The 26377-nt window shown below is 42.3% G+C and overlaps 1 protein-coding gene across 2 annotated transcripts; it reads right to left on the reverse strand.

Moving 5' to 3' along the window:
• Positions 1 to 323: 323 nt before the first annotated feature.
• On the reverse strand, positions 324 to 17849 carry PABPC1 (poly(A) binding protein cytoplasmic 1). 2 transcript variants are annotated; one of them, XM_054984337.1, is made up of 15 exons: positions 17165 to 17849; positions 11392 to 11585; positions 11185 to 11300; positions 9623 to 9753; positions 7207 to 7301; positions 6656 to 6793; positions 6478 to 6573; positions 5085 to 5357; positions 4763 to 4853; positions 4571 to 4681; positions 4239 to 4393; positions 3689 to 3773; positions 3002 to 3132; positions 2810 to 2903; positions 324 to 762 (listed from the first exon to the last, which is right to left on the reverse strand). In XM_054984337.1, exons 1-14 carry the CDS (start codon positions 17355 to 17357, stop codon positions 2811 to 2813), a joined length of 1902 nt encoding a protein of 633 aa, XP_054840312.1. In that variant the 5' UTR covers positions 17358 to 17849; the 3' UTR covers positions 324 to 762; position 2810. The 2 variants fall into 2 exon arrangements, with proteins under 2 accessions (XP_054840312.1, XP_054840311.1); XM_054984336.1 differs by having other exon boundaries at positions 9614 to 9753.
• Between the last annotated feature and the right edge of the window lie 8528 nt (positions 17850 to 26377).

The raw sequence follows: 26377 nt of genomic DNA on the forward strand, positions 1-26377 counted from the left end.
AGGAATTGGTAAGATGGCTCTGCCTCCCTTTTGTCAGCAGAATGGTAGTAGGATGAAAACCTTTATATATTTAATATTTCAACTACGAATGCTGACTCACTTGAAGCTCAATGAGCATGTGCATCTTGAGTTTAGAAAATGTTGCCAAGTATTTTAATCTTTAAAGGTAAATTCAAATGTTCAGTTCGTTTTAGTGCTTCCAAAGATACTCCATTACCAGGTGGCAAAATGTAAGTTAATCTCGCCTGAAATTGAAATCACACAGTAGATGGTATTTTAGTTTTATCACTTCACAAGGAGCACACCAAGAAAATACAAGTAGGTCAGTGTTTAAGGAATTTTTATTAAAGCAAGAATTTTATAATCCAAATTATGGTTCTGTGTTCAGCTATCAGTTCATACTGTCAACTATAACAGTAGTGATATTCTGAGCTTTTTTCCCCCCACAGTAAATTACAAAATTAAAGAAAGGAATGCTTTAAATTTTTTGTACTGTGCTGAAAATTCTTTTCCCCAGGTTTATAAAACATTAATTTGTTTTTTCCTTTTACTATTTTTTTTGGTATTTTAAATCAATAGGTAATCTAGGACTAACAGTTTTGCTAGTCCTGGCATTTGTTGTGTACATAAGCTTCAAAGTTTCCTTTCCTTTTTTATTTTGTTTTGTATTTTTGCAATGTTTTTCTCAATATTTAATAGTTTTTCCATGTTTAGATTTTTTTCTTCGGTGAAGCGAAGTTATAGTGCGTAGTCCCCGATCATCTGTAAGAAAAGATTATTTATTTATTTATTTATTTGTATTTCAAAAAGTGTATTATGTCCTACAACTTTTACTGAAGTCTTAATCCAGCTCAGGGGCAGTGTAGAATTCTACTGCCCTAGCACAACAACATCACTGGATCTCCTGGGTATTCTCCTACATCCAACGAGGCCGTGACTATCCTGTGCCACTGAAGGCATGCGTTATTGAGCTATGCTTCATTTTGCCAAAGTTCTCAGAAAATATAATGATTTGAATTCACTAGTTTTTTTCTGCAGGCAGAGAGCCGACTGCAGAGCACAACCTTTTTCATCACTCTCAACCCTGCTGCAGCTCAAAATGTCTTTGAAAACTCTGCTCCTAAGGGATGGGAGACCTCCACCAGCATTCCAGGCTGTAGCAGGAAGGGAAAGGACAGGCAGTTGCGCTCCATGGACAGAAACTCCTCCACCTGTGGAAAAGCTCCCATGAATCCAAGCTAAAGCAGCACCACTTTTAAAGCATAAATTAAGTTACTAATTCAGCTTTCTTGAAGGCAGGACTAGGCCAGTTCTGAGTCCGCTTAGTTTCAATTACTATGATGTGCTCTGGGAGGAGGGGGGTATACTGCAGATGGTTTGGAAACTTAGTTAGTATAAAATGGACAGCAACCAGCTCTAGGGAATTATCTTACCAACCCTGAAAAGGCTGCACTAGCTGCCAATTTGCTTATGGGTCGAATTCTAAATGCTAATTATCTCTTTTGAGGCTGTAAATGGCTTGGGCCTGAGGTACCCAAAGGACCATCTGCTTCAGGGAGCCTGCCCACCAACTGAGGCCCTCTTCAGAGGTACAGGTCCAGGCACACTGATTTTCTGAAGAGGGGTGGCCTAGCCAGAAGGGGCACACATATGGCGCCTAACTGTGGAATGCCTATATCCTCAGGGTGCCAAATCTTCAACACCAAGTTAAGACTTTTTTCTGATTTATTTTGTTGATCTGTTATGTGTTTTAGACCCACTGTATGCCTTAACGATGGTGTTCTTTAAAATGAGATTTTGCTTTCTGTTACCTGTTTTTGGTATTTCAAAAAGCACTTGTGGAGTATGCCATTGCAATTTTATGCCACTAAATGAGTTGGTAATTTTTTTCTTCAAAGATTCTGCTGGTTCTTCTTAATAAGATTGTGTTTTACATTTTAATAACATTGTGCTGCTGCTTCTTAATTATTATTTTTATGACCACAGTCATAAACAGCAAGCCATCACCTACCAACTGCCAGAGTTGCATGTTTTTACTACAACTACGAAAAATTTAGCCACACACAAAATTACTTGTTTATTTTCATCTCTTAATAGCCAAAAAGATTTAGCTTCAAGAGATAAAATCCTGCTTAAACAGAGGAAGAATCAATTTAGCTCCCCAAACTAGAACTTCAGGACAATCCGAAAGGATACGATCTATAGAATCAATTTGGTTAGTGCCACATTCAGAGTCTGTTAGTGTATGGAATACCACAAAACTATGGCAAGGCATTCAAATGGGCAAGTATAAAGGCATAATAGCATTGTATTTTATTGTAAGACACTCAGGAATAAAATTTTGGATGTGAGCAAGGGATAGAAATAACACAATTTTTAAACATTCTTAGTGGTAATTTACAGAGACCTAAATTTTATTTAAAAGTAACAACAAATTCAGTCACGTCTCAAATCTAAAGGAAAGAACCATCTTGCTACTTGCCAAGAGGATGTTGCCCTACACTTTTAAACAGACTTCATTTTTAGTGGTATGGAGTTTACAATAGGAAGTGCAGTCAAAAATACAACGAGAATAAGAGCTTTAACTTTGCCTACAGTGACAGCCGCATAATATAGGAAGGACCATTGCTCGTCATGATGCTCCATAAATTCCTACTAGAAAATACCAGCTGCAGATCTTGTGCTGTGCTACTATGGGCACTTCAAATACTAAATTGCTATGGCCCACAGCCCCTATATTGTGAGGCAACATCATCCGCAACAGTGGCACAGGTGTGTATACATTTAAAGACTATTCTAATATACTTACATTAGACACTTGGAACACCTGCTGGATTGTTAACTGCTTTCTGAGCAGCTTCTTTAGCTTGGTGGGCTTGCAGTACAGCTACAGCTTCATCAACCTAGTTTCAAAAAACAATGTTTTTGTAAAAGCAAGCTAGTTCAATAAGCTAACTGGCAGCACTTAGCACAAAGGGCTTCACACCAAATTCCTACCAACCTTCGAACGAAGAGATTCAGGAGACTCAAGCATATGGAGGAGCTCGGAGTTGTCAATCTCTAACAGCATACCAGTGATTTTACCCGCCAGAGTAGGATGCATGGCTTGAATAAGAGGGAACAGCCGTTCTCCTATAAAACAGTTGACAAGTTTACATAATTTACAACACCTCTTAAAATGTAATCTGTCCATCTTGTCTGCTTGGATTTGCCTTTGAAATGTATCTAAAAAAACATACTAACTACTTGCATATTAAAAGAGTAATTCCTCAAATTAGCATTACTGGAATTCGAAAGCTATTCTAATTAAACTTAAGTGTCTTACAAGTTAACAGCTCTGTATGTTAAACAACTCTGTATGTTTCTGGATACGGCTGATGCCATTAACACCACAACAGGTTGGACTACAAAAGCATATACCCTTAAGTGTATCTATACTGAGTGCATATATAGCATGCTTCCCCCACCCCTAAAATCCACACTAATTATTCATGTTTCTACACAGTCTCTTTCCTCTGAGCCCCTTGGAGTTTGTTTACTGTATTTGTGGTAGCCACACTCTTACTATTTCAAACATCCTGATTTTTAAAAACATTTTTGAGATAGCAGAAATAACATACACCACGGTAGTCTAGTTTGAGCCCACTATCTTCAGGGCCTGGTGTTCCAATCTCCAACAATCACTTACCCAGCATCTGCTTTTGTTCTTGTGGAGGGGCAGCAGCCAACATGGAAGCAGTCAAAGGTTCCTGACCTTGCACATGGACAGCAGGCTACAATTTGAAACATTTCACAAGATTTAGTTCTCATAAAACTTCTTGATATAGTTTGTTGAACGCATTCACATTAAAAACCAATCAACTGAACTTTTTTTAAAAAGCAGTTTTACTGTAATTAGCAATTCCCCCAGGAGGTTTCCTGAAGGAAGGCCTAAATACATGGTTCTCCCCCCTCCCATTAAGCTTAATAAATCTGTGAATTAGGATCTATCCTGATCCCCAAGACCTGGTTATTGACAAAAGAACCTTACCCAACAAGACAATTCATTATGGCCTTCATAGCTCTGAACAGGCACATGGCAAACTCCCGTAAAACAAGACATGCAGCCTGAACCTATTCAAGTCAGGAACATCTAAATCCATTGATTTAAATGGGTTTGGGCATGGCTAGTCATGCAAAGAATCAGTTAATAGTGATCTGAAGCTTCCCCCAACAAAATGCAGTGTAATTATATTTACCTGCTGCATAGCAACCTGAGGTTGAGTATTAAGGTGTTGCTGAGGATTGCGAACACCTGCAGCATACTTATACTGTGGAACAGCGCGCACAGCTGGAGTAGCTGCAGCTGCTGCAGCAGCTGGACGTGGACCCATAGTCTGTGTTGATGTGTTAGCTGAAAAAAGAAATTTTAAGCTAAATGGAGGATTCTGCTGGAACTACATTTCCATGGACTTGCTTGTGCTCTCTAGTTAAAGAAATGTATTCAGCTCAAATCTGTATGCACCTTTTGAGCAGGTTGCATTAAATGTCCTGCTACTTCTTGTACAAGTCAAAATAACTCCAAACTCACCAACACGCTGTGTTGACATTACTCTTGGAACCTGTGATGAAGCTGGCCTCATGGTACTGAATGGTGGTCTGGGAGCTGCAGGGCGAATGGCACCTGTCATGTTCTGGAAAGCTGCATTTAAGATAGTTCACAATAAGCAACCATTTCAAAAAGCAACAAATTCCAATTCCTTAAGTAAAGCAAACCACTTACGATGAGGTCTGGCACCCTGAGCAGTCCAGCGAGGGCTTGGTCTGAGTTGAGCAAGTTGGCTAGTAGGATAATACGCAGCACGATTCTGAGTCTAGCAGAAACAGGGTATCAATATTACTTTTTATCCATTAATAATTTCTTAATGCTATTAGAAAAAGGCTTGCTTTATAAAATATAACACACTGATCATATTCAAAAGTTATACAAGTTTATAGGCATTCCACGTACAAGCTATTTTAAACATCATTGCAACTATTCATTAATTCAGCTGTGCAAATTTGTACCCATTCGAGGACATTAAAGAAAACAGTCAAATTCATACCTGTGGAATAGCTGCCATGAAGTAACCAGAAGGAGGAGCCGGCTGGTAAGGGTTTATAACAGGATTGGGCACTGCCCTTACACTTGCCATTCTCTGCATGTACTGGTTGGTGAGATGAGCTTGACGCTCTTCCTTACGTTGGGCTAAGGCTACATAGAGTGGCTTGGTGGCCACAATTCTACCATTCATTTCTGTAACTGCTTTGGTTGCTTCTTCTGGTGAGGAAAAGCAGACGAACCCAAATCCTTTACTTCGGCCCCCTTCCATCATGACCTGCCAAAATAAAAATGCAGTCTTCGGTGAACATAGCAGAAACAGAGCAAGTGCTGCCAAAAGTCTTTTATACCATGTAGCTATTCTGCCCACCAGACAGAAAGGTTGGTTGACATTTTTTAATGGCACAGGGCAGCTAGGTAGAGCACCTATTGCACCAGCATGGCAATTGACCCCAAGAAGTGTGACCATAACTCCACTTGCTCAAAAGATCAATGATTCACCCAAAAAGCTGCTCTTGAGGGGCAGGAGACTTCAAATAGTGTGGGGTGCAACTCAAGTTTAAAGTCCAAGGAAATTGTGAACCCTTCTTAAATGAGGGGTGTGCCTTCTATTCCAAAGGCACCTTTGGAATAGAATAATATCCAACAGCCACGAATTGGTCTATTGGCCCAGTAAGTTTTACAGCAAGAGCCAGTAAATAGCTTTCTAAAAATATTAATCTAGAGTAGAATAGAATAAGACAGTTGTGTATGTATGTGTTATGTTGCTGGAATGGTGAATCAGATCCTACGTGCACTACATGAGAGACGATACCAGTTTTAGTGTGATAGGAAGACGCAGTGAAGCATCACACTAGCTGTCCCCTTTGTTTTGATGGAAGATCTTGCTTTCCAAGAGCGCTAATTGAGGAGTGTGGCCACAAATCAAGCTATGCAAGACAAGGACAGTCCTGCAAGACAGCTCCATCCCAGGTTAGGGAAAAAATTAAAGGAAGAGGAGGGGAAGTGACAAGCCAGGAAGGAGGCTGACATTCTCTCACACACACCCAGCTGAGGTAGACCAGAAATTCTCTCTTCCAGTACTATACTGGGAAAATCCAGTAACTGGACCTTCTCTGCTGGTGGCATTTTACTCAATTCTGGTAATGTTTGGTCCAAAGGAGTCCAAACTTAACTTTTGTCCACAAACCCCACTTTCTCCGCAAGTTAACTCAGGCAGCAAGCCAAGCAATGGCAGGCAAAAGTGTGTAAAGAATTTTGTATACATTTGTTCAAAAGTTAACTATTCTTTGAAAACATAAGCGAGTTTTCAAAAGTGCTATGAAGTCCTTTTGGGCCAAAAACTACTCCTTCCTAGGCATGATCAAATTATGAGCTGCTGAAAATTTATCTTTTACCTTTGCACTAGTGATTGTACCAAATGGAGAAAATTCTTTGCGTAGGCGCTCATCATCAATTCCATCATCTAGATTTTTTACATAAAGGTTGACTCCCTAAAAAATGAAATACAGAACATGTACTGCTTGCAGAACATATAATCCACAGTGAAAACATTTTGCTCCATTCAAGTTCTACCTGATATCTGGTGATTCTGTCCTGCTTCATTTGCTCGAATTTACGCTTGAGCTCTGTTTGCCTTTCTACCTTTTTCTGAGCACGACCAACATATATCTGTTTTCCATTGAGTTCCTTTCCATTCATCTCATCTACAGCCTTCATAAAAAAAAAATTAAAACGTTTGCTGTCAGTAATTTCAAATATTTGTCTGGTTCCACAAGAAAAGCATAAGATCTGAGATACAAAGAAAAAACAAAACACAAGAATACAGACTATCTGCACAGGATGTACTGCAGACTGAGGCACTGTGCTTCCACGCTTCAGGTGCAAGAGAGGTATCTCTGTACAAAGGCGAGGCTTAAAAGATTTAGATTATAAACACTCCTTGGGTATTAAGTCTATGTAAGATGTGTTAGTAAAACCAACAGCGCGAGTATGAAAGCACATCAGAAAGACATATTTAATACATGTTGCTTTACATGATCATATACAAAAGATAAATAAAGTGAAACAAACAGTGAGCAATTACAACACTGCACCAAGTTAACAGAAAGCATGCACAAACTTACTTTTTGAGCATCCTCGTGTCTTTCAAAACTGACAAAACCAAAGCCTTTGGATTTCCCACTCTCATCAGTCATAACTTTGACGCTTAAGGCAGGCCCTAAAAGACAAGCAAGATTTTATACATACATTTCCAGTTTCCAGGAGCTGGTTCATAAGTACTGCAGGTGGAGCAGTACTCACAGAATAAACTATCCCACCTCCCTTTTCCTGGTGTAGCCCCTGAAATTATGCAGCTCCTAGAAGTTTGGTGGGCCCTTTAGGAAGAATGTGGAATGCTTGCAGGGGGAGGGAGAACCAGCAGAAATTCTAGCAATATCAGACATGCCCCTTTATGCCACCAGAAGGGGTCTTAAGGTCCAACCCCATGGGTTTAAGAGGATGTTCTCTATACAAGAGGGCACAATCACTTCTAAATAATCACTGCTTAAATCCTGAATAATCCTGAATAAATCCTGAATAAACTAAGAACATAAGCAAAGCCATGTTGGATCAGGCCAGTGGCCCATCCAGTCCAACATTCTGTCACACACAGTGGCTAGAAATCCAGTGCCATCTAAAGGACTGTCAGTGAGGCCAGGACACCAGAAGCCCTCCCACTGCCTTCCTTCCAGCATCAAGACAACAGAGCACTACCTCCCCACAAAGAGAATACCATCTATCTCCTGTGGCTAATAGCCACTGATGGACCTCTGCTCCATATATTTGTCCAGTCCCCTCTTGAAGCTGGCAATGCTTGTAGCTGCCACCACCTCCTGTGGCAACGAATTCCATGTGTTTATCACCCTTTGTGTAAAGTAGTATTTTCTTCTATCTGTTCTAACCCGACTGCTCAATAATTTCATAGAGTGCCCACGAGTTCTTGTATTGTGAGAAAGGGAGAAAAACACATCTTTCTCTACCTTCTCTAACCCGTGCATTATCTTGTAAACCTCTATCATGTCTCCCCTCAGTCGTCTTTTCTCCAGGCTAAAGAGCCCCAAGCGCCTCAATCTTTCCTCATAGGGAAAGTGTTCCAACCCTTTAATCATTTTAGTTGCCCTTCTCTGTACTTTTTCCAGTGCTATGATATCTTTTTTAAGGTGTGGTGACCAGAACTGTACACAGTACTCCAAATGAGGCCTCACCATAGATTTTATACAGAGGCATTATGATACCGGCTGATTTGTTTTCAATCCCTTTCCTAATAACCCCTAGCATAGCATTAGCTTTCTTTATGGCAGTCGCACACTGTGCTGACGTTTTTAGTGAGTTATCTATCATGACTCCAAGATCTCTCTCTTGGTCAGTCTCCGCCAGTTCAGACCCCATCAACTTGTATTTATATTTTGGATTTTTGGTTCCAATGTGCATTACTTTGCACTTGGCTACATTGAACCTCATTTGCCACATGGATGCCCACTCTTCTAGCCTCGACAGATCCCTTTGGAGTGCCTCACAATCCTCTCTGGCTTTCACCACCCTGAACAATTTCGTGTCATCTGCAAATTTAGCCACTTCACTGCTTAATCCCAATTCCAAATCATTAATAAACAAGTTAAAAAGCATTGGACCCAATACCGACCCCTGTGGCACCCCACTGCTCACCACCCTCCACTGTGAGAAGTGCCCTTTTATACTCACTCTCTGTTTCCTATTAATTAGCCAGTTTTCGATCCACAAGAGGACTTGGCCCTTTATCCCATAGCTACTGAGCTTACTTAGGAGCCTTTGATGAGGAACTTTGTCAAAAGCTTTCTGGAAGTCAAGATAAACTAAATCCAGAATAAACTATCCCACCTCCCTTTTCCTGGTGTAGCCAGGAAACTAAGACATGCCCAATTTCAGGAACTATTTTTTTCTAGAATTAGAGATCATTAGTTTGACAATTAAGATGTCTTTTGTCAGAACCTGGTTTGCCTCACTGAACTTCTTCGTGACTAACTTTGCCTACTTTGTGTCTTGACTGTCATTTTCATTGTGTACTGAACATACTGTAATTTACATTCTGATTATTACTCTCTAACTATACCAGCAAAATGCTTTCAGTGTTAATATTAAGTTAACTACATATTACATGGTGCATTACATATGCTGCCCTACATTAAACTATGGTGGCTATTTCAGGGTAATGGAATTGACCTTTTAATGTTTAAAAACTGCTTCTTTAATTTGCAAAATGATGCAAACCATTTCTTTGTTAAGTGGGAACACTGGTTAACCTTAATGGCAGTGCTGGCATATCACTTAGTTGGGGGCATTACATCCACACAAGTACTTATGCAATGTTCCTCAAAAACTGGAACAGAAACAAAGGATTATTCTATGTAGGTATAGAGGCAAGAACATTTAATGAAACTGTCATTTAAAAGGCAGCATGGAAACCATAAGCATAAAAAAACTTCAGGTTTGATAAGAAAAAAGTGACATTACCAAACTTGCCAAAGAGCTCTTTAAGTCTCTCATCATCCATGTCTTCACCAAAATTCTTGATGTAAACATTTGTAAACTCCTTAGCACGAGCTCCAAGTTCTGCTTCACGTTCTTTACGAGATTTAAACCGTCCAACAAAACTAATTACAGAAACAAAGTAAACAGCTGCTTAGATGTCTTAGATCTTTTCAGATAATAAGTTTTTTCTCTTAAAGCATCATTTTCTGAAATTTTTGAAAACAAGTCTGCTCCAGTTGCTTGCATATGAGATCACTCAGCAAGTAAGTGGCTTCTACTGCTCACTGCAATATTTCCTCAAACACAGAAATACCAGAGTACAAAGCTTCCTCCAAATTGCTTGTCTGTCCTGATACATAATACTGTTTGGAATGGGGCAGTCATTGTATGCCTCTGTGTATCCCCAACCCAAGAAAACTTAACATCCTACAGTCACAGGTGCTGAGAACTAACTATGATTGTTATTTAAAGCTTGTATGAAATGCCAAGTTTTAGCAACTCCTGACTACATCATGCCACTAAAGCCTTTTTTCACCTAAAGGATTTGTTCACAAGTAGTATTGCAAAAAGTTCTGTATTTACATAGTAGCATCACTTAGCATAGTAACCAGATAATTGCTGATCAGAATAACTTTGTATGTACTGCTCTTGTGCCTGACAACATTGCTCCACCCTGCTCCTTTTCATTCAAGAGGCTCTGGTCTTTTGCTATTGTTGTTTTATGTATTTTAAAGGTAAAAGTACACACCCCTCTGTGGTGAAGAAAATTTTAGTAAATTTAATTTAAAACCTCTAGGCTTACAGTTGCATTGCTCAAATCTAAGCAACTGAGTTTATTGACGATAGAAGTGACCAAGGCTTTCTTAGCGTCCGAAGTCCTTAGATCAATTTCATTTTCAAAACACAGAGCAAGCTTTCTTAGTTGATTAGTCTGAAGAAGTGCTTTGAGTCAAGGAACAAGAAGTAAAACTAGAAAATAAATGGAAAAGGAAAGTTCCTGGCTGTGGATAGCTCATCCCATAGGGAGAGACATCTTGTTTTGCAAGCTGGTTTTTTTTCCTTTGGTTTTAGGGAGGAGACTGCTATGGCAAATCGCTTTAGGAGCAAACATGCCTGAATTATTCTTTATTGGAACAGTTTGCCTGTTTTTCCTACTCATGGACACCAAGTGAAACAGCTATAAGGGATAGAGGTAAACATCTCATATCCTTAATTCACTTACTATGAAATGTAAATCTTTATGTATGAAAACAATGTGGCAAAGAACAGAAGGGGGATGGAAGCTGTGGAAAGTATGAGAATGCATACTGAGAGCATATGCAGACTGTTGGAATACACACAGTTGTTCTTTCAGACAGCATGAAAGCCAAATATCCTGGCTATGACTGTCTGAATGATGGCACCATTACTTGGTTCCTGTTAAATGAATTCTTTGCATGTGTATTTCCAGTGAGTGACACTAACTCAGATAACAGATTTTAATGATAAACATTTCCCCAGTGAACTCCAGTTCTTGAGTTTTAAAGAATCCAAGGAAACATTTGTGTACTCACACTTTGCGATCATTAAGCAACATTCCATTCATTTTTTCAATAGCTCTTTCTGCAGCTTCTTGCGTCTCAAAGTGTACAAATCCATAGCCTTTGGATCCATTTTCATCACACACAACCTACAAAGAATAGTGACTCTTGTGAGACCATCTAATTGCAATTATATTAACTGTAAATTTAAATCAACGTTCTGCATGCAATCCAGCTCACCTTACAAGAGAGGATGTTTCCAAAAGCAGAAAATGTATCATACAAAGCTTTATTATCAATTGATTTGTCCAAGTTTTTAATGAAGATATTTCCCACACCACTTTTACGCAGAGATGGATCACGCTGGGACCACATGATACGCACTGGCTTGCCTTTAATGACATCAAAATTCATAGTATCTAAAGCTCGCTCAGCTGCAAAAACAAATTAATGTTAAATTATTTTAGTCTCAAGACAAAGCAAATATAACATTTGATGATAGCATTTCAGCTAAGAACATTGTTCTTTACTTCCTCTCTTGGCTTTCTGTACCCCACAAAATTCAGACCCTGTTTCTAGCAATGTGATATTCAAGAAGCATTGTACTATTCTGAGTGATGAGTAGACGGAGAATGGCCCTTCAGCCTACAATCTTCTTTTAAAGTTCACTGTACCTGGCCCACCTTGCAGCGTTGGGTCTATGAAAGCAATGTTAGTATCTCAGGACTAATAAGATGCTAGGAATGAACTAGCAGGCTGTAAACAGACTCCCAACTAAAACCAATCAAGCCAATAGACATGCAAATGGACTCTGCCAGTGTAAGATCAAAGGAGGGAGAAACCACACCCATACCACATAAGGAGGGGGACCAAAGGACAGCTAGGTCACTATCCCCTTCCAATCAGGAAAGGGCAAACATTTATTTTTGTTATTTATAGGTCACCTTTCTCGCTGAGACTCAAAACATAACCAACCAGATGGGACATCCAATAAACAAAGTAACAGAGTTGGGATTGCAGAAATCTGAAAACAGGGTTCAGAACATCCCAACTAAGTGGAGGGCATGAATTATAACTTCTCTGGACCCAAATGGGAAGCTCTCTCTGCATCTCTGGACTCATGCCAGCTGGCATGGATTCCGTTGGACTCCATTTTGATCACGTGTAGCCACACAATGGATAATGAAGCTTCTCTAAATGTAAGATTGTGCCTGTTCCTTTAATTACACTAGTTAGGGATAAGCTTAGTCAGGGCAAGGTGAATTGTGATTTGCCATTTTATTTTCCAACTTTTGCGCCGTCCTGCTGCTTTATGTAATCTGGAGTGTGTACATGATTCTTTTATTACCTTTATAATCTGAATGCTAAGAGTCTTATTTCTGTATTCTGTGTCCCTCTTTCAACCATGTTACTGAAGGTGAAGTGGGGGCATGTTGATTCCTTCATCCCTGAGTGTGCGAAAGGGCGTCTGCTTGTTATTGCCAGAGCTTGGCCAAACAAGGTTGTGAACACAGTAAGGAGTATGAGTTGACAAAGACAGCACAAGTTTCCAGAGGCTTAGAGGGCTGGGTCCCACTCTTCCAGATTGTTATACTCTAGTACTGGTATAGTCTGAGTAGTGGTGGTGACTGAAGAAAGGGTTAATGCGGGGGAAAGAGTGAAGCAAGTGACCTGGTGGCCTTGGAAGCTTCTGAACTCCTGGTCAGGCTTGAGAGGGTCTAGGGCAAACCTCCAGAGTAAAACACTGAAGAGAAGTTAAAATGTGTAATGTATTACACATAAGAAGTTAAAATGTGTAAACATTCATAGTAGGATACACCTTAATTAATTAATACCCACTATGGGTATTTTGCACTAATGAAAGCCAGTATTTCTAGGTAGCAAAACTCTTATACAAAACATACTGTTTTTGAAATCTCTGATTTCCTGATACAACAGTCCATTGCTGTGAGATGCAACAATCCTGGAGAACAGAAGTGTCTAATATAGTTACTCATGAAACAACAATGCTCCCAAGGTACAGCAGATGTAAAATTACGGCATTGGCACCTATGAAGTGTGAGTGTAAGGAGCTGATGGAACAGACCTCTTCCCCATCTGTTTCCTGTACCCCCCAGCTGCTCCTAATCTTTACAGACTTGCCACACAATGAGGCAAGGTAGTAATCAGTAGAAATCATGTTACTACTCTTGTGCCAGTTCTTGCTCAGTTTACAGATAAGCTTGTGCAAGAGGGGAGAAAGAAGGGTTTCTGCTATTTCTACTCAGCAGCAATGCCTTCCACTGCATCCCACCCCATTTTGAAGGATGAAGGCAGATACCCTTTTCACAAATTTGTTCTCTTACAGCTCACAAGCTGTAAGACAGTCTCCTACATCATCTTAATATCAAAATCTCACTTTGAAATTACTACTGTAACTCCCAAACCAATATGCTTCCCAGCATCTTATTCCAACACAGTAGAACCAAAGATTTTATTTTTATTGCTCCTAATATTCCAAACAAACATGAATTTCAGCCACATCTATAATATACAACCAATCTATATGCATACCAATTAATCCCCAACCTCTGTTCCTGTCTCTAAGCCTTCTTCAATGTTTTCCACAACTCCAAAATGATAGCAGACCCCTTCAACTATTTATGTCCCATGTGATACTTCCTCCAATTCCAAATGATACTGCACTTTTTGACAGAAACCTTTCTGAACTAAACTGTATGAATGCTTATGAAATTTTTTACATGACAGTACCTTCAACCAATGAAAAGGAGGCATCTGTCAGGAAAGGGAGATACCTTGGTAAAGTAGATGGTTCTTGCTGGTATATGTATGTGTTCTCTCTCCAGCCCAGAAATTCACTTTAGAAAGAGGCAACTGTGGACACCTGGACAAGATATAAGAAGGGTCTTTTCTGCTAGATAACACCCATCTTCCCATGTGCCATTCCAAATAATGTTCAGGCCAAGTAACTAGAGATGGCCCTCCATCCTTCCATGTGACCCCTGGGCTGCTCTTTTATCAGTAGCAGCTTCTGTGACAACCTTAGATGCTACCTCCGGAGGAGAATCTAATCTTAAATCACATGTACTAAAGTCCTCCATCCCAAAGCAAACTGCACCTCTTGAAAGCTTGCGGGAATATAACAGTTCCTATTTGATCTACTGGTATTATTTTTAAGTTGCCTATACTGCTGCTCTTTCACACCTCTACTCTATCTCAAGCGAGCAGCCAAGATATATATCGTATAGTATTGTGTACAGAACAGATTCTGCTCTGTAGAACAAAGTTAGCAAAACCAGTTACCCCTTTGAAGAATGTCTAAGTAGCAAATTACCCAAGCAGCACCACTACATGAATGTACAGACTGACAAAGCTTGAGAGAATGCTGCCAATTTTAGTCACCTGTCAAAAGGTTCTGTCCTTTTAAGGAACAGAGACAGAGAGCTGAATACACACACTAGAATGGCACTACTCAGTCCCAACAAGCCACATTTCCTCCACTAGGAAGCACAACTGGGCTCGGGTAGTCTCTCTAGCAGGAGCAGAAAATAAAGGTGATGGCCCTTCCATGCTCGCTCTGCATCTTCTGGTCTTCAGCTGAAGAGAGCCAGTTAAGGCTAATGCCTCAGTTCTGCACAATTTTCCACAATGCAGGCACAGAGGGAGCTGTGAGAGTCGCCACCTCAGCAATGTGTTGTTGCAGACCAGCCCCTTCCATGCCTACAAAATCCGCATAGAGATGGAGAACAGCTCAAGAAAGAAGAAAAGGGGGTAGCCTCTTCCTGTAATCATACTCGTAACACTGGAATAGTTACCTAATGGATCGCAATAATAGTAAACCACATTCTGAAAAAGCATTAAAATGTAGCAATCTCTTTGAGACAATGGTGAAGAGCTCTTCTCCTTCAAATAAGGTTATACAAATTTTACTATGAACTCAGAAAAGCTGATTATTACCAAGAGTTCTTCAAACTATATGAAAAATTACCCAACAGTTCTTTTCATTTGCTAATTGAACCCAGAATGTAAAATGACAATCATTTCCATCTCCAGGTGTAATGGCTTTGTACCTAAGAATAAGGCTTTCCACACACTCCCAAACTTCAAGGCTACCAGGTTAAAAAGCTACATTCCTTCACTTTCAAAGCTAGCCACAGACAAGACAAAAAAATCCAGACAAGATATTTAGTTCATGATTTGCCTTTCAAGATGTTAGTTGGTAACTACTGCCTAACCACTGAGTTTTCCAGAAGTTCATCTGAATTAATCACCAGCTGAGCAAAGCACAAATCCACCTAAGCAAACATATTTGAAGTTGACAGAAGGAAAACAGCAGTATGCTTAATGAAAACGCTACAGTTCAAGTCTAAACCCATAATCCTGGATTCAGGGGCACTACATATCTCAATGAGCCCACCCCTGCTAAGTATATAGATTGCAACTAAAGCACCACTTGTTTCATCTTCCACCTTGAATATCAAAATGGGAAAGAGCTCTGTAAAAACGGAAAACTTGCTTTCAGCCCAAATTCAGACTGTATCTTGTTTGCACTGCATCAGGCCAATGAGCAGAATCAACACAGCTACTGAAATGCACTAAAATGATTTAGTAAAAACAATCAGAACTGGTTAAACCAATTCTACAGAAGTCGTATACTGTTTTTCCCCCCCTACAGGCTAAAGTACCAGGCAGACTTTCTTAGGGAAGGGCTGGCAGCTGGGCTTGGGAAGGAGGAAACTCCTTTTCCGCTCCAGTTTGCTTCTTGATTGAGAGGTCCTATCAATCAATTTATCACTTAATCAGTACTGACAGTAAGGTGCTCACCAACAGACAGCTCCCTAAGTCAGTAGAGGGGAGTATTTTTCCCACATCCTGTTTCCTAGTGAATTGTAGATCACCTGTGATAAAACAAACTCTTGGAGCTACTCTTGGAGATTAGATGACTCCTATTTGGCTCTACCTTACCAGGTATGAGCCCATCCTTCAAAAATGGTTCAAAAAGTTATTACACCACAGGCAACATGATTTGAGTCCAATGGCACCTTAGAGACCAACAAGATTTTCAGGGTGTAACCTTTTGAGTGTCGTGGAGCCCTTCTTCAGACCAACATGGGCAATATAAACCAGCCCACCCCCCCTCTCTCACCTAGGGACCAAAAGTAGCCTATTTTAGCAACTCCTCTCCTTTAAGCCCGCCTTCAGGGAGCTTCGCTTGCGCCCCATTTTTCTCTCTACCGCCATTTAAAGTACTCATTAGGTTGGAATGTCCTCCCGAGGCGCCTCGTGTCGGCTTCCTGCTTATGCCTGACACTCGGAGGAGCCGGCATTCAAGAGCGCCGGCACGCCCTTGGCCGAGGACTTCTGAGGGCCGCGCCTCGCGAGCCGAAAGGCCAGCCAGGTTCCGAGAAATGAACCGGGCCGTGCGCTGAAGGGAAAGGAAGGAGGCAGGGCCCTGGTGGCCCGACCTCGGCTGACGAGGCCTGCCAAGCGTCTTGACCGCATGGAGGCCCCTCCCCGCCACGAGGCCTCGCGCCCCCCAAGCCCCTAAGCAGTATGCAGTGCGGTGACGGTCAAACTCCCTCGAGGGGACCACGCGCGTCTCCCCCCCCCGCCCCCAAATCATCCCCAAATGTGAAGCCTCCATTTCTGGAGAGGGCGGGGCAGGAGAGGGAGGTTGCAACACAGCGGCAGGCCCGGGACTGCCAAGGGGCTGAGCTAAGCTGTAAAATGGATGCTCGGGAACGGAAGAGTGTGGCAACAGAGGCGCGAGAACATGGCTCCGCGGAGAAGCAGCCACACCGGGGGGGGGGGCTTGGAAACACGTCTCCCCCCCACGTCTGAAGCACAAATCCCCCTCGTTAATTCTACGCCATTTCTCCGCTCAACCCTTCCTTCTTCCACGTGTCTCCTTCCCCCTTTCTTCCCTCTCCATGTGCCGCGGGGGGGGGGAGATCCCCTCCACCGACGCCCATTTCTCGGTCCGGCCTCGCCCTCCCCTCCCGCTGCTCCTCACCATCGGCGGGCTGCTGGAAGTTGACATAGGCGTAGCCGAGGGAGCGGCGGGTGATCATGTCCCTGCAGACGCGGATGGAGAGGATGGGCCCGGCGGGGCTGAACTTCTCGTAGAGCATGGCTTCGGTGACATCGGGGTGCAGGTCCCCCACGTAGAGCGAGGCCATCGGGTAGCTGGGGGCGCTGGGGTTCATGCCGGCGGGGGGACAGGGAGGGGGGACGAGACGGCAGGGCAGACTCGCGAGCGCTGAGGGGCCGCGGCGGGCCGGCGGGATTCAAACTTAACGGCTCCGCGGAGGCAGTTGGGCGACGGTTGGTGGCTCCGGCTCGCTCGAGCGTTCGCGGCTGCTGCTGGCGGCAAGAGAGAGCTGCTGATGGCGGTTTTTCCTGCTGCTGTGGCTGTTGCTGGTTCGGGCGGGTCTCCTCTCGGCTGCGCCGGGTCCGGGACTTCGCTTCACTTCACCGGGTTAATTTTATACCAAACCGGCCGGTTTCAGGTGGGGAGGAAAAGAAAGTAGGGGGATCTCTTTTTTTAATAATTATTTTTCGGGTTTTAAGATTTTTTTGGATTTTTAAAGGTTTTTTTTTTTAGTAATAAATGGTGCGGCGGAGCTGGTGTGTCCGGGGTAGGCCGGAGCACACACTGCACACACAACACCGTCAGCGGCCGGGGGACAAGGGGGAGGCCGTCGCCCCAGCCGCGCTCTATATATAGCCGCCCCGCCCCCGGCCGCCTCCTCCGTACAGCACGCCACGCACTGGAAAGCTCCGATGCGCACGCGCGTCCTCAGAAACGGAGTGGGAGAAAGTAGGTGGAGCAATCTAGCGTGTGGCGGCAGCGGCTGACGCCATGCTTTACGACGAAACGCAACTGTCCAGGTTTAGGCAACAAGCAGCGCATGTGCAGTGGGAGTTTTAGAGGGGAAGCAGATAAGCCTTGTGGGGGAGGGGAACTATGAGGAGAGGAAAGCGCACGCGCATTTGGCTTAAAAGGTCAACGAGCTTGGGTAGAAGCGCATGCGTAAAACAGCCGTAGTTAAAAGCAATAGTTTTCGGTAAAGCATGTCGGATGAGAATCCGCGAGGATTTATGACAGTAGGCGCGTTTGGGGACGCATGCGCAGATGGGTTTCTTTTTTAAATGATAGGTACCTATAGGTGAATAGCAGTTTCGGTTAAGACAAGAGAAAGAAAATATTGATGTTACCCGTGCTAGTCGTAACAGCGACAGCTTTGTTTTTTAGGACCAAGTGGGTTTGAGCCATTTAATCCTCAGTAGGGGGCAGTTTGGGGCTTTTGTTCTGATCTTCCTTTTGTTGGAAGGGACACGTCTATTTCCAGGTTTGATTCTTTTAAATATCTTTATTGGTTTTATTTTTGGAAATCCTGTAAAATTCTCCATAGCAATCTAATACTGTAAGGCTGTTCCACTTGAAGAGGGCAAGGATTAGTAGGTCCAGTCCTTTCTACGGAGGAGAAGGCAGGATATCCGGTGTGTCTGTAATTGACAAGTAGTGACATACTTGGAGTGGGGGAGGGGAAGAGTTCTGGCCCTGTGGCTAGATGAAACATTGGGCGAATGCTTTGTCCTTTCTTAAAGCATATTTGTTCAAGTATCCCAGTTAAGCATTTTGTTTACCCTTTTCATTAATTCCTTGGGGCAAAGTGGAAATTATCACTTGCTCTACAATTAACATGGAGAGGTGTGTGTGACATATTAAAAAAGAGAGGAGACAAGTGGGTCTCAGCACAGATTTGACAAGAGATGGGGTGGAACCTAGCCCAGGGCTGCATGCCAAAACTTTGAGATCAAGGAATGAAGCCATGTACCTAAGGGTTGAACTCAGCATCAGAGGGCAGAGCTGACAGAAAACTACTCATTAGGGTTGCCAACTCCAAGTTGGGAAATTCCTGGAGATCTGGGGGGTGAAGCCTGGAGAAAGTGGGGTTTGTGGAGGAAAAGGACCTTGGCATGGCATAATTCCATAGACTCCACAACCAAAAATAGCCATTTTCTCCAGGTGAACTGATCTCTGTGGCCTGAAGACCAGTTGTAATGTCAGGAAATCTCCAGCCACTACCTGGAGGCTGGCAACCCTACTACTCACCTATTCTGTGTGCTGAACAAGTCCCATCATGCAATGTACCCATACAGGGTAACAAGCCATCACAGATTAAGCTACCTGTTATCTTTACTATCCAGCTTTAAAATCCAACCCCTCCATAATATTACCTGTAGTGATAGGGTGATTCCTAGACTAATTGAACCTTATACTAGCAGTGTTTGTAAGAGGAAAACAATTCTTTAACCTTTAAAGAATTAAACATGCTCACTTCGATGCTTGTAATGTTATCTACATATGACATATAACTGTACCTTTAACCTGTGATTAGTTTTAGAATTTGGAAGATCTGACCCTTCATCTCCCCCTCCCCATGGCAAATACATAATGTTCACAACATTTCAGAAAATGTGAAGAAATATGGCCATTCCATAACTACTTGCCATTTTGTTCCTAACAAAAAGTACAGGCTGTAAAGTATTTGAACTGGGTAGAAACACTGCATTTTCTGTTCAAAATCTCAGTACAATGCATAATTTAAATTTCTGTCGGAAAGAATTTATTGCAGAAGTAAAAAGGCCTGACAAGTTTTCCCAGAACCAGGAGTTCTGTGGCAACTTGAAGTGGCACATTTTTGATGGCAGGCCTTCATAAAGCAGAGTGCACTGTTTCAGATACCATTTTTTCAGCTGTGGTAGTGGGGTTGCTTAGTTGTAAAGCACGTGCTTTTCATGCATGAGGCTGTCAAAGTCAGATGCTGGCAACTCTGGGTAAATGGATCTCTAGTCATAGAGCTTGGAATGACTGATGGATGTAACCTTGAAATCCATTGCCAGTGGGAGTGCACAATCCTGAGCTGCAGAGACCAAAACTCTTTCAGTCATCTCTCATTTACTGTGGTTTAAACTTTACTTGGTATCCCATTTCATTACTAGTCCAGCTTTTGGTCACAGCTGTTGGAGAATCCTGGCTTGTTGCTTGCTTTGATTTTTTTTCCACATTGGTCTAGTCCTCTGAGCTTCTTTGGGGGTTGATTGCTTCCTTCATTGCTCAAGGGCAATTTAGCCCAAATGAAATTAACAGTTATTGTCAAGACGAGCTTCTCAAGTGGCATTCCAGGGTAAACAGAGAAATAACTGGTTCCTCTGGTAAATCAGCCAGACCGAGCTTCTGAATTGAGGGCTTTTGAGGAACTTGAGCATCCTGGGAGTTATGGTGTTTGGCAGTTAGCCTCTTTCTTTATCTTGAGTGGATTCAGTTGCACAGTACGCTTAATATTGCTACTGCTACATCCGTACACTTAGATCATGATTTCATGCACTTTCCTGTTCTCATTGCTCTGTGAGAATATTTGGGGGTTCCTAATTGCCTGAGAATAGTTATGAAGCCTTGGTCATAAAAAGTCCCTCTTTGTAATACCAGTTGCACAATTGCTGTTGCATACATGGCTTTACCCTGTGAGATATGCCAGCAGTAGATAATGTTATTACTGCAAGTGAAAAACTTGTGTTTGCCAAGCTAAAAGTCAAAGTAGCTTCCTCCCTAGAATATTCATGTGGATTTTGCAGGAAATAGGTTAGATTCTCTCAGGGTTTCTGCTACTGAAAGAAGAAGAGGCCCCTTCTCCCTCTGAGGTGGGCATCTTGAGTGATTCCCACCGTCCAATCAGGGAGGCAGGAACTAATTTTCTTCCTCTTCCTGTCTGGCATGTGGGACACCCTCTCGCTTCAGTTCTGTTCCTGCCTCCAGGGAGAGCAGTTCTTCAGCTGACTAGCTCTGCTACTTTCTTATTAAGACTTCAGTTTCACTTTCCCATTCCTACTCCTTTTCTCTTCCTTTAATCTTTCCTTTGTCTTTCAAACTCTGTTGACTTAAAACTTTCATAGTTCCTTCCTCCCCATCTTTTTGTGGTCATCTTCTGGCTGTCCTACTCTCCCTGGCTGACTGAGAGGATCACGGCAGCCATTTGGGGCAGCTGCCTACAAGATGGACGCCAGGGATTCTGAGGACAGCTTCCTACACAACAGAGAGGAATGCTCCCCAGTATTCACATCGAACGCGATGGGGATTGATGAATCTGGAGCTGACATGCCTCCCAGCTTGTACATGCTCCCAGCAACAAGTTGGCACCGACATGCCTCTGCGGCTTGTGTGGTCTCCCGGCTACAAGTCAGCCTCAGAGCCGCAGAAGAGTTTCAAAAGGCCTATCCCACTGATTGGTAGATGGATGAAACTGTGTGCTCCTCCTCTGCAGCTGGAGTTGGCGTGTTACCTCAGCCCAGGCGTTTGGCGGGAAAAGACACCAGGAATCTCAGCTCTGGCACCACAGTGAATGTGCCCATGCCAACCTCCTGGATGGAGATTCCACAGCAGGCTTTTTCTCTTCAGATCTAGCCCTGCCTTTACAACAGGACTCCTCTCGACAGATGCGTAGGGAGGGCACAAACTTGCCTGTGTCTTTGAACCTTTTAACTTCCTAAGAGTAACCATGAGGGAAGAAATATATAATCTCTGCTGGGCTGAAACCTCTGTTAATAGTGATGTGGTGTCTACCTCCTCCTCTTCCTTCCTCCATGGGTGAGGGTGAGACTCAGTGAAAGAACTTCTGTTTGCCTGCAGAAGGATCCAGGTTTGTTCCACATTAACTCCAGTTAAAAAGATCAGGTAGATGATGGGAAAAACTTCTTCCTGAGACCCTAGAGACCTGCTACCAGTCTGAGTAGACAACACTGACCTTGATGGACTGATGGTCTGAGTCAGAATAAGGCAGCTTGTAATGTTTAACAGACAGGGATCCCCACTGAGTAGGGGAATTGCCCTCAGAGAGCATCTATAATGGCAAGGAGAAGGAAGAATTCCTTCAGATGTGGAGGAGGAGGAAATATTCCTGCTAGAACAGTCAGTCAAGCTGTCTGAATCTGAGGTCTACCAGTATTTACTACCTAGACATTCTTAGCCTTAGAGCTGCAGGAATTACCCCTGGGGGAGGAGGACTCTTAGACAGGGAATACTAATCCAGACCCTAGGAAAACAAGAGTCTCTTCCTAGGGAAGGTTCCCCAGAAAAGGTCCTCCCATTTTCAGAATATTTTAGGAGACAGCTCAAGGCTGAGTGGTCTAAACCATCAGCCAATAAGCTATCCCCTAATGTGGTTAAAAAAAAAACCTGTACTCACTAACTTTCTTTGCTATGAGCTGTTGCAGGTACCTGCGATCAAAACTCCAGTGGCTACACTTCAGTCATCTGGGCTCTGGTCAGAAGATGGACAAGGATCAGTCAGAGACCAGTTAGACAAGAGGAGAGGCCATGCTAACAAGAGTGCTCGAGGCTGTGGCCATGGCTATTAAGGCTACAGCTATTCCCTCAGTTGCCTCCAGAGTATGGATATGAAAACTGATCCAACTCCTCCAGTACAACAATAGCTGCCCCCATGGAAGAAGTCTGCAAGGCAGCAACATGGTTGTCGATCTCAACCTTGGTGAGACACTAGAAATTAAATCTTTCTGCAGACAGCATCTGCGGTAGAAAAGTACTGCAGCGCATGATCTCGGATGAAGACCACATCCCACCCAGAAAGTAGAAACTGCTTTGGAAGCACCCAAGATGTCCTCCGCCTCAGAGGGAGAACGGACCTTTGGACACTTACCGTGAAGAGTCCTTCTCCTCTGAGGAAAGGAGGACATCTTGCCCTCCCTGGGTCTTCGTCCTCCTCTACCCTGCTGCCTCATTCTTCTACCTCCTCCAGGTTATGTTGTTAACACAACAGGTGTTTTTTCTCTCAGTATTGACAGTTGCTGAATGATAAATTCAATGTTACTACTTTGTGGAGTCACCTGAACTGAAGAGAGAGGGTGTCCCACATGCCAGACAGGAAGAGGAAGAAAATTAGTTCCTGCCTTCCTGATTGGATGGTGGGAATCACCCAAGATGTCCTCTTTTCCTCAGAGGAGAAGGTCCCTTCACGATAAGTGTCTAAAGGTCCATTTTGTCTACTGAAAGGGCTATGTTGGGGATCATGGGACTTGCATAGACAAATCCATGAAGGACAGGAGCAGTAGAGAGGAGGTGAAATGAGCAAGATTGAGCAGAAAAACTAATAGGATTCAACCCAAAATCTATCATGACCTGTCTCCTTACAGAATCTTCTTAGAGCATTTATGTAGATTTTTCATTCCAGTGCCATGTTTTGCAAATGGATCCTTTCATGGAAATCCATCAATAAAGTAAAAATGGTCCAGCAAATTTGGTCTCTGCATTGAAGTACAGTGGCCATTTCTTGCCACCCGTTAGAATCTCTCGTTTTGTTTTAATGATTGGATATAGGTTTGGGAACCCCATGGACTTTGATCGTTTGTCTGCCTTTTGTATGAGGTTGTTCTTTTATTATTATTGAGATCATTGGTTGGAGAATGGGAAACTTAATCTCTTGTGGAGCTACAGTTTTGATGTAGATCCCACTTTGAATGCTTGGAAATAAATTCATTGAAATCAGCAGGGCTTATTTCCATGATCAGGGTGTTAGATCAAACATATTCATGAAACTCTTTTAAGCAACTGTTCTGTTGTAAGTAATGTAATAGGGAAATTAATGGAGGTGAAGGTGGTCTTGGGAAAATTTGAATTAGAAGCTGGGAGGCAATTTAAACCTTTCCAATATGCTTTAACTGTTGTTTGGAGTTGTTTTGTGTCACTAAGAAATGATCCTAACCTGGTCTTCTTGGAAGTAAGCTCCATGTTATTCAGCACGGTGTGCTCATTAAGATTGTAGTGTGTGTGGAGATTAATAAGACCAGGAGAAGATCATATAGAGATTCAAGGTGAATATTCCTCAAATAGAAGAGCAAGCTCTGGGTCCAATAGCTTCTTAAAGACCAACTGGATTTCCGAAGTATGAGCTTTTGAGAGTCAAAGCTCCCTTTGTCAGATGCAAGGAGTAGAAAAAGGTAGGAGTCTTTATAATCCAGGCAGAAGTTTAAATACTCCTACCTTTTTCCACTGCTTATATCAGATGAAGGGAGCTTTGACTCTTGAAAGCTCATGCCTTGGCAATCTAGTTGGTCTTTAAGGTGCTATTGGACCTGGATCTTGCTCTTCTACTGCAGACCAATATGGCTACCTATCTGAAACTAATTACTCAGTTACTTCTCTGCTCCACCCTCTAGCAGGTGCCAGCAAAAGAGGCCACTAGGATACTTCTATATAACTTAATTATAAATTATACCTGTATAATTAAGGAAATGGAAGTGAGAAACATACTCTTATATATGAACCATGTGTAAACGGTACAGAGAAAAGGCCAGCCTATCCCCTAAGAGTACGTTCATTCCTTCACCAAACAGGGATAATTTAACATTCTTCCTCACACTTTGAGATCATAAGAGCCATAATAGGACAGAGCAATGTCTTCTCTATAGTGATACTAGTCTGCGGCTCCCTATTCTTTGGGAGATCATCCAGAAGATTATTTTTTCTGCTCTCAGATGAAAACCTATTTGTACAGTTGTGATATTGCTGTCTGAGAGGCAAGCTACAAGTGACGCCTGACACAGGTTGGACACTTATCAGCTTCCCTCAATTTTTGATGGGAAATGTAGGCATCCTGGTCTTGCAGCTGTAACGGAGAGCCAAGCTGTAAAACCAGGATGCCTACATTTCCCATCAAAACTTGAGGTAAGCTGACAAGTGTCCAACCTGTGTAAGGCATCACTTGTAGCTTGGCTCTGAATACTATAATGGGTGGGTACTTCTGGGTCTCTCTGTAAAGTGGTGCCTGATGGGGCTCTTGATGAAACAATGGCTGCAGAAAAAGCCCTTGGAGCTGTTGTGGAAGAAATCATGCCGTGGGGAGCTGAGACAAGGAAAACGGCACCGGATAGGACCTTCAAAAATGTGCACCTTCCCATCCATACACTGTGTAAAGATGTTTGGATTGTGATCTTTAAAAAAAAGATCAAACCACTTTGGGGCAAGATCTCATCAGCACCGTATAAAACCCAGAAAGTAGACAATTAGGAGATCCTAATCCCTGCTGCAGTTTGGATGCCAAACCAGAACAAAGCTTGTGTCTGGAACCAACCATAATATCAAAAACTATTTAATTTATTGACAGATTTCTTTGGTGCTGCAGTACTTTTTTTGGAGTATATTGTTCAGCATTTTTTTAGTGAGATTAGTGTTTGTGGTTGATGTTTTACATTTTTATTGTAAATATATTTTATAGAGAGGAGCAGCTAATCTGTACTATATAATGAACTTCATTGTAAAATAGCTTGGCTCTGATTGAATGCAGCCTTGATATGTGAAGAAGAGTGTGTATGTAGACTGATTGAGAGAGCAGTAGCTGACCAACTCCAGATCTTCTTGGACAACTCTAGAGCTCTGGACCCTTTTCAGTCAGGATTCAGAAACAGGGCACGGGACAGAAACAGCACTAGTAGTGTTAGCGGATGATCTTTGTCTGAATATAGACAAAGGTCATGCCTCCTTAGTTCCTCTCAGTTCAAAACAGGAGGAAATAAATACTTTTTAAAATTCACTGAAAGAAAAGAGGAGGGAGACATGGCAACTAGTTAGTATGACTGACTAGCAATCTGTCACCAAACTCTGAATATCCTGAATGATGGTCCAAGAAAATGGGGTTTATTAGTTTTACTTTCCCACCACTCTTAGGCAACTACTTAAAAAGAGATTGGGTTCTTATGTATTCTTATCCAGTGCCGTTTTTTCCTACTGCCTCCATTAATCGTTAATATAAAATCTTCTTTAAAAACTTATATCTTGATAGTTTGATAAATAGTACTGCTAGTAGGTGTAGGATAGTCAGACACCGCGACCAGTGTGTAGAACAAGAACAAAATTTAAAAATGTTTATGAAGAAAACTGAATATTTAACTGGACACTTGGCATGCAGGTATATCTTTTGATGATTTCCTTTAATGTTTCTTTGACTAAGAAAGGTGGTAACCCCTACACTAGTTCTTCTACTGAACAAAATTCAAATAAAGTACAGGATTTCTCTATCCTTATGCCAAGTCAACACTCACAAAGCTCTGCTTGTGTTGCTCTGAAGACTTCTTTCACTTTGGCTCTTTATTGGCTGTATTGTTCTGTATCTTGCAGACATGGCACACAAATTAATCTAATTATTTGCTC

This window comes from Eublepharis macularius, chromosome 7, assembly GCF_028583425.1.
Source record: "Eublepharis macularius isolate TG4126 chromosome 7, MPM_Emac_v1.0, whole genome shotgun sequence".
NCBI lineage: Eukaryota > Metazoa > Chordata > Lepidosauria > Squamata > Eublepharidae > Eublepharis > Eublepharis macularius.